Source organism: Coturnix japonica, chromosome Z (assembly GCF_054131305.1).
Source record: "Coturnix japonica strain WE chromosome Z, WE-NBRP24, whole genome shotgun sequence".
Taxonomy (NCBI): domain Eukaryota; kingdom Metazoa; phylum Chordata; class Aves; order Galliformes; family Phasianidae; genus Coturnix; species Coturnix japonica.
This window is the reverse complement of record NC_140702.1, coordinates 32,894,442-32,903,161: the sequence shown is the minus strand read 5'-3', so window position 1 is coordinate 32,903,161 and position 8,720 is coordinate 32,894,442. Positions and strand designations below refer to the sequence as shown.

Below are 8,720 nucleotides of genomic sequence, written 5' to 3'. Positions count from 1 at the left end.
CTTGTCCAAAGAAGGGTAGACCTGTCCAGGCCGCGGGCAGCCAGTTTCTCCAGGAGAACACCATGAGACACTGTGTCAAAGGCTTTGCTGAAATCTAGGTAGACTACACCAACAGCCTTCCCCTCATCTTCCAGTCTGGTCACCCAGTTGTAGAAGAGTGAGCCATGTGTATGACATAAATGATAGGGAATAAGAGGTGGACACTGGTTTTGACCGGGACAGAGTTAAACCACATCACTGTAGCTGGTGTGGTGCTGTGTTTTGGACATACTAGGAAAACAAAGTTCATAACACACCAATGTTTCAGTTGTTGCAGAGCAGTGCTTTACAGAGTCAAGCATGTTTCAGCTTCTCAGGCTGCCCAGTAAGTAGGAGCTGGGGGTCCTGGGAAGAGACAGAACCAGGACAGCTGACCCAAAAAAGCCAACGGGATATTCCATATCCTATGGGTATCAGTCAGTGGGTGGTGACTGATTGCATCGTGCCACTCGTGATCCAGATATCACCTCCTTTTCCTCTTCCTGATTTTCTTGTAAATTCTTCTTCATTCCTGTCCACCTTTGATGCTCTGCAGTTACATTAATGCACAGGCTTTTTCTTTTTTTTTTTTTTTTTTTTTTCTATGATTAAACCAACTCTAACTGTTCATGTATTTCCTCTGTTTCTTCAATAGTAAACTGTAGATTTTTCTCTAATCTGTTTTGTAGAAATTGGGTTTGGCATTCCCCTCTTCTTGCTTCAGGAAATGCCTTTTCAAACATTCCCTCTTTGCTTTTCTGCCAGCTCTCTCCTTGTGCTTTCCAGGAGTATCTTCTGTTGTTAGTTTGGGAACATGTTTTTGTTTTGAGTGCTGCATCCCCTGGACATCGCCTATGGGGAGTTGGTGCAGCTAAGATTCATGAATTCCTTTCACGTGGCTTAATGTGAAATAACACTCCTGGCCCAGACATAAACACGTACTTTAATGGGAAATTGATGTAGAACAGCCCTCTCACAATTGTATCTACCTAAGTTGTGTTGTATTGTGGAAATCACAGTAATCCTTGAGTTTCTTATCTTGTTACCAGCCTCCACCTGGACGCAGAACCATTAATCACTACCCTCTGTATGTCTACAGCTTTTCTACCAATTTCTTATCCATCTAGTGGCCCACCTGTAAAGTTCACACCCCTTCAATTTAGAGATAAGGTTGTGGTGGGGGACCATGTCAAAGGCCTTGCTCAAGTCCAGGTATATAACATCAGTCACCATCCCCTTCTCCATCAGAGTTGTCACTCCATCATAGAAGGCCACCAGATTGGTTAAGCACGACCTTCCTCTGGTGAAGCCGTGCTAGCTGTCTTGGATCACACACTCATTCCTCATATGATCAAACACGTCATCCAGGAGGATCTGTTCAGTGATCTTCCCAGGCACAGATGTGAGACTCAGCAGCCTGTAGTTCCCCAGGTCCTCCTTGCTCCCTTTCTTGTTTCTTCCTCCAGTCATCCGGGACTTCACCTGACAGCCACGACTTTTCAAATATGATTTACTGCCCTGGTCCCTACCTAGAGGGTTTAGGGATGTACCTCTGGCGGAGTCAGACAAACTTCTCTCTGCTCACAGCAAGTGATGGAGCCTCCTGGCCCCAACAGGGCAGACTGACAGACACACATTCCTGGGCTGCTCTGAGGCTCTGAGTTAATTTTCGTCTGTATTTCTTTATCTGCTTGAGCAAAACACTCCATTTATGCAGTGTAAAACCCAACGCCTGCTTCTGTCCTGTCTCCATCTGGTGACAGCTGCACAGCTCATGCTGAACTGAGGGCTGCGGGGAGCTTCTCAGAACCTCACTGACACTAGCAATGAAACCGGGTTGAGGATTAGAGTCTGAATTTTGTAGTTTATTCCTTTCTGTCCATCTTAGCAAAAACGGTCTTTGCATGGGATTTAGACAAATAGCCAGCCGCAGCAGGCCAGCAATGGGAAGGTCCCCATGGGTGATGGAATGCCCTTCAGAGCTCTGTCAGAATGGAAAGGGCCTCAAGAATCAGGATACACAGAAATATACAAATAGAGGAAAAACAGTTTTGGGAAGTTTCCAACAGAACGTGGTGGTGCACTGAAGAATGAAATCAACACGTGGTGTGTAAACTCTCTTTCCTCCTCAGATAGTTGCCACTGCTTTGTTTTAGGCCTGTCTCCCATCTCCCTACTCTTCCCTGATTTTTCCCTTTCCTGGGCTGTGGGTTTGTGGATCTCCCATCCGTGTTAGTCATGGGAATGGGCTGAACTGGCCTGTAAGCTGTTGACACCCCTCTGATGTCACCCCTTTTTTTTAAGGCCGGTGGGCCTGTGGGCTTGCAGCCCCCCTTTATGCACACAGATCTAAAGATAACTCCATCTGGGATGGTGCTCAGCTCCTAACACTGCCCATCATAGGACAAGAAGAGAGGAATGAAGCCAATATTTGGGGAATATTTTAAAGGTTTATTTTTTGGTCTAATTGGGATAACAATTGTGACATGGGGATGGGACACGACTGCTTTCACAGTCTTTGGGAGTGGTTGTAGGGACATCTTCTTTGACGATGGTGGCTGTGGGGGTGTTGTCTCTGATGCTGGACCCGGGAGCAGCTTGTGCCCGGTCTGGCCCACCGAAGAACGGAGCCAACGTATGTGGGGTATCTTCCAGGTTTATTTTCTTCGCCGCTTGGAAGCACAACCATCACGGGAGGATGGGACGCGGCTGCTTCTGCGCCGTCTCTGGGACTGGCTGTGGCGGCGCCTTCTGTGCTGTGGGACGCGGGAGCGGCTCCGTGCCCGGGCTGGTCCCCGCTGCCTGGACCGGCTCCCTCGGCCTCCTCGGGGCCGGCTGCGGGAATCTGAAGCGCGACGCCCCACTGGGGATCGGCTTCGAGTGTGGGCCCGCCCTCGCTGCCTGGATTGTCGCCTGCGTGCTGGCAGCGGGGAAGCCCTTGAGGACCTTGATGGTGCCGGTGTGGCCGAGGTGCGGGTGCTGCTCTGAGCAGCTCGGGCTGTCGTACGGCTGCTGCCACGACATCTTCGGGGCTGACTTTGGGGGCCTGAGGCCCGGCCTTGCAACGGGGAGCGGCTTCTTGTGCGGCCGGTCCCACGCTGCCTGGGATGCCTCCTGGGTGCAGCTGCCGGGGTGGTTCTGGAGGACCGTGCTGTCCTCCGTCTGGTGGGGCTCTGGGAACAGGTCTGGGCACCTGCAGCTGGTGCCCATCTCCTCCCACCACGTCCTTGGCGCTGCTGAGATGTGTCCTGCTCCTCAGAGAAAAGTGGCTGGGTGGCCCTCTGCTCTGGTGCAGGCTCTCTGGGCTGCTCATTGAGCTCAGGCAGCTTGGAGCTGCAGGACGGCTCTGTTGCTGCCTGGCTGCTGGGTCCAGACCTGGTGTTTCCAGGTTCTGAAAAGTCGTTGGGTAGCACTGGTACGATGAAGATGGGAGCGCCGGGGAAGGCAAGCTCAGTCTCGGAGCTGGAATCTGTAAGGAGAGACGGGAAGGTCAGTCAGCAGGAGGAACCTGCAGCCCCAGGGCAGGACAGGCTGCCATCCACCATGGGACAGACTGTGGCAGGGCCACCCTGAGCACGCACCGCCAGGCCTTGCCTCGACCCAGCCCAGCGGCACAGGGTCTGCCTCTTACCAGAATCCACGCCAGCACAGGAGTCACACTCCCAGTTGTCAGCACTGCTGGACCAGAAGGCGCACCACCAGTGTATGCCTTTTGAGGCACAGGACCTGCAGAGAAACAGCTCCCAGGGCCTGGGGAAGCAAACAGGTTGCGGCTGTGAGGATAAAGCGAACTGAGGCAGGGAGCAGCCGGCGCAGCTCTACTGTTCAGTCCTTGCTCCACCGGCCTGTGATGAGGCTGAGATCCCATGCCGAGCCCCAGAGGACTGCAGAGGTCACTCACCCGTCGTATGCTGCCTCATGCCTGCCTCCTGGGTGATAGCAGTCGCTGGCATCGCAGTGCCTGTACCTTTCTCGCAGCGACTGGTATGCCTCGTCATCCCACCAAGATGGCCGTCTGCCAGAGAAGAGAGGGAATCTGGTGAGTCTCCGGTGGCCCAGGTATGAGGCAGATGCAGGGCATCCCTGCTCATCCACCTTGAGCTCATTCCCAGCTTCTCCCTGAAGCTGACAGCAATGCTCGCAGGATGGAAGCAGATTGGGCCTACCAGGGCAGTTCCTGGGCAGGCACAGCAACTGAGAGTCTGTGGAGCTGGGCAGAAGTACACCAACCTGACTGGGATTTGGATCCCCAGCATGGCCATTTGGGAACGGAATCGCGCTTTTGCTCTGCAGACGGGGCAGAAGAAGAGCATGGTGCCAGCGTGCATGGCCTGTTTCTGCAGGAGAAGCACAAGCAGCGTGAGTGCGAGCAGGGCTGGGTGCTGCTGAGCACTGGCCATAGCCACTGGGCACGGGTAGGGCTCTTACCCTGATGCAGCCCCGGTGGAACCAGGCCTGTTTGCACACTGGGCACACCATGGTGTGGTAAGATGTTCTTTCTTCCACAGGCTCCAGACAGATGACACAGACTGTGTTCTGTGATGGAGCTGCCTCGTCTGCCTGCTGAGGGCAGTGCTCCCAGCAGAAGGACCTGGGCAGGAGGAGAGAAGGGATGGGCACGGTGAGAAGTGCTGCGAGGAGGACAGAGAACCAGGAAGGAGAGCCAGGCCTGGGCTCTGTCTCTGACAGGATGCTGAGAGCTGTTGCGGCGGGTTCCTTCCTGGGAGGGAAAGCAGCTTGGCTGCTGCTGACAGCCTCTTACCTGTGCTCCCCAAAGTACTGTGTGATGCATTCTCCGTCCTCGGCGCAGGGCAGATGGAAGCTGCGCTTACAGCCTGCCTCCGCACAGCTGATGGAAGCTCCCCTTCCCCGACACACAAAGCAGCGCTGAAAAGAGCAGAGCAGCCCCCATTAGCGGTGGGCCCAGGGCCTCTGCGGCCAGCCCCACTTCTCCAGCCAGGGTGCAGGGCATGGGCACCACTGCCTCACACTCTGCACAGCCACCTGGCAGACAAGTCTTGTCTGCTCCAGTGGGCATTTCTCCTGGAGCCAGGTAGAAGGGCTGCAGTCGCTTTCTTTGTGTCCAGGGGAAGCCAGTGTGGGCCTCTGCCAGCACCAAGCTCCCCACTGTGTTCAGGTCCTCACCTTCTTGTCAGCCTGCTGGATTGTGTGCTGGATGGCATCAAGGGGGAAGCCAGAAATTCCCCCCACTGGGCGTCTCCTTTTCAAAAGGTTGTTGGCAAAGAACTATGGGAGAGACAAGAGAGGGATCTCATGAGGCCAGAAAGGAAAGGAGCATCCGTGGCAGGAGCCCTTGCTCTTGAGGAAACTCACCAAGCAGAAGCGGTGGGCACAGAGCCCACCATTGACAAATGTCTGCCCGCAGATATCCGGGTTGACCTGTGCCTGGCGGCACAGCATGCACACTGCAGAGGAAGGAGAGAGCAACCGTGAGCAGTGGTGAGCACCAGGCAGGGCTTGGTATCCCTGGAAGACGTCCCCAGGGCCTGCTCCGTGCCTGCTGTGCCAGCTGAGGGGCAGGGCTGGACGGGGTGGAGGGGAAGGGCGCTTTGCAGGGCCAGCAGTGCAACCCAAGCTGGGCCACCTGGCCAAGGAGCAGAAGGGTCCTGCTGAGGCACTGGGAAGCCCCTGCCTGCCCTTTTCCCCCCTCCCAGTCTCAGGCAGACCCCCAGCAGTGGGGAGCCATGCACAGGGATATGGTGAGCTCACCTGGATCCCCAGAGTTGGGGGCCTTCTTATTCCCTTTGGACATGATTGGCATTGACAGTGAGAAACAAGAGAATCAGCGCTCTCTCCACACCTCACCAAGCCGCACTGAGCACAGCCCCAGCCCAGTAGCCTTAGCTCTGCTCCCAGCCCCGCGTGTCACAATGGCCGCTCCCTGCCACCACTGTGACATCACGGTTACCGTGGTTTATGGGCTGATTTGGCCCAGTTCCATGACTAGCGGGGTAGATCTGTACCTCCGGGTAGGGGGATCAGGGAAAAAGGGTAGAGAGATGGAACCCCTCAAAAATAACAGTGGAAACGATCTGAGGAGAAACAACTCTACCATGCAGTATAATACAGTACAAGCCGAACTGCAGCTAATAAATGCTCTCAGATATAATAAGAGTGTCCAAAATTGAAGTCCTTCCTCTAGCGCTGAGACGTGCATTTGGGTTGAGCAGCAGGGAGGAGAGCCTGGTTGCGTGACCTTGCCAGGGGCTTTATCTCCTCTCTGAACACAAAGTCCTTTGGGGTGTGCAGTTCATCTCTTCTGGGACAGGTACCCAGAACTGGAGAATGAACTCTTTAACTCTCAGTGCACCACACGATGTTACGGTGATATATATTATATACTGAAATGCCAACTGGGCTGCTGACATGCAGACTCTCTCTGCTGGGACATCCCAGTATGGGTGTGATGCAAGAGGCCTGAGGGAGGCCATCCTTCCTGCTCCTGGCAGCATTGGGCCCCGCACTCTGAACTACCCAAATGAGCCACCGTCCCTCCCACATGAGGGAGGGACGCTGCACCCTCAGTCCTCTGAGGTGGTGACCATGTGTCATGGTTTTATGATTTTGGGTTATCAGTATACCCAAATATACTGATATTATATACCTGAACATGAAAGGACAAGGGTGAGAACAGTTTTGTCTGGAGAAAAGAGGAGGTCAGGGAAACTGCCTAAAGGAATTCCTCACTCAGAGCGTGGTGACCATACCTGGAAGCTCTCCAGACCAGGCTGGGCAGAGCCCTGTTTAACCTGACCTGCTGGGTGGCAGCACTCCTGTGGCAGGCACTTGGGGATGGTTGGGTTTTATGATCCTGTTGGGGTACGAAGTTGTCTTCGTAAGGATTTATGAGTGCATACAGTAGTTCTGAGTAGACAGAGTGTTCTAGAATAGCTGAGTTATGGCCGGTAGGTTAAGAGTTAGTGAGCAGGGGGTTTAGGTAGGTGTGTGTATAGGTCCTCTCGCATGCATCGGGTTTTGCATAGCAGGTGTACGCATCTGCGTGGGAATTAGGATGGTATATAAGGAGTGTGACACAGCAGTAAATGGAGAAAAGACCTCATGGCATCCATGGCTGTGTCTCTCTCCCCCAGATGGTCGAGGTCTCGGCATAAGTTGGGTCATTTAGCAGTTATGTCATGATCCTTTCTTATCCAAGTGTTCACACATCAAAGCTTCAACCGTTATACAATTCTCCGAGGCAAAGTGGCATAGCCAGGGTATGATTCCGTTCAAGTCCACATCTAAAATGCGTCAGGAAAACTTCTGAGGTTTGCTTTCTTTGACCTACTAGCAATGGTCAGGGCTGCAGTCCTGGTATCACACTGGAACATTCCTGCTCATCCAGCCTAACCCAGTTTCCATCTTCTCCATGAAAGTGAGGCCAACACTGATGAGAGAACCCCCACGTTTAGGGAATCTGCCTTTGTGGAGATGTTCAAGGCCTTGCACCTGCTTGGAGATGATGTCCAGAATAAGTAGTTCCAACACTTTCTCGGGGATGGATGTGACTCCTTCTTCCTGACCTTTTTGTAGATTGGAATGACACTGGCTATCCTCCAGTCTTTAGGCACCTCTCCTTTTCTCCATGACATGATGATAGACAGCTGGACTGTAAGCGCACACTGCTGGCTCATGTCCATCTTCTCTTCTTCCATGACCCCCAAGTCCTTCTCTGAAGGGCTGCTCCCAAGATCCTCCCCTAGCCTACTGCCCCCCCCGTCACGGATATAGATCAATCTAGATAGTTCCGTGACAGAAAGACACACCAGTTTGCAGCATCATGACATCGATTCATATTCAGGTTTTCAAAGGGATAATCAACTAGCAAGGAATAACTACCTCTCAGGACAGTCAGCATCTTCTACTTGTGCAAATGACTCTACAGAACTGTATTTTGCACTTACACAGAATTTTCTTGAAATTTCCTTAAACTTAATACCCTTTTGACCAAACGCTTAGAAGATCAGTGTCCACGGTTTTTAGAATGTCCCATTAGCAATTCAAGGCCACTTAGAGTTACAGCCACTTCTGCAGGGCCAAAAGAAAATCGTACTTCCTCTTGTGAAACATTTATAACTCTAACATATAATTCTTCAAATTCAGTCTGTTGAGAACAATAATGATTTCTTTCCTATGAAAAGTCCAGTTGGAGGAGAATCTGTTCCAACATATTCACTGCAGCTCAAGGATTCTCAAAGCACAACAGGGACTACCACAGCCTTCTGCCCTGTTTGCCCCCATATATCTCACGAGGCAATGTAGTGAAATTTCAAGATGTGCAAAGGCAGTTCCAGACACAAGGTACGCTCTCACCACATATTACTCAAGCACCCTTTCAGCCTAGAAGTTATTTTTGTGTAGCAAGAAGAAAGATCTATACAATTTCTTGTAACCTTCCATGTTCTCATGTCAGTGGTTATCAAATCAAGAGAGCTTTTATGCTCAGTTAGAAGTTATTTAGCCCAAAGAAAATTATTCTCTAATGGGCTTAGGTTAATAGCATATCTCAGCTAACAGGTCAGAATAGTACATTTTATATACGAGGTTTCAGGTCATCTGATATGCCCAACAATTTTGGAGCATTTATTTCTCAACTCCTCCATTCATTTTCTTTCTATCTTTGCAGTGAAGGTCTCAAAGCATTTGCCAGCCTCCCTTGTATTTCTTTATGTTATAGTTAT

General features: G+C 52.0%; 1 protein-coding gene across 1 annotated transcript; it reads right to left on the bottom strand.

Annotated features, from left to right (window-relative positions):
- Positions 1 to 2,441: 2,441 nt before the first annotated feature.
- LOC146753903 (E3 ubiquitin-protein ligase PHF7-like) lies at positions 2,442 to 6,324 on the bottom strand. Its single transcript, XM_085528499.1, has 9 exons — positions 5,749 to 6,324; positions 5,353 to 5,444; positions 5,164 to 5,265; positions 4,781 to 4,905; positions 4,447 to 4,609; positions 4,249 to 4,355; positions 3,920 to 4,033; positions 3,650 to 3,768; positions 2,442 to 3,487 (listed from the first exon to the last, which is right to left on the bottom strand). The coding sequence occupies exons 1-9, from the start codon at positions 5,798 to 5,800 to the stop codon at positions 2,676 to 2,678; spliced, it is 1,686 nt and encodes a 561-aa protein (XP_085384625.1). The 5' UTR covers positions 5,801 to 6,324; the 3' UTR covers positions 2,442 to 2,675.
- Positions 6,325 to 8,720: the final 2,396 nt, after the last annotated feature.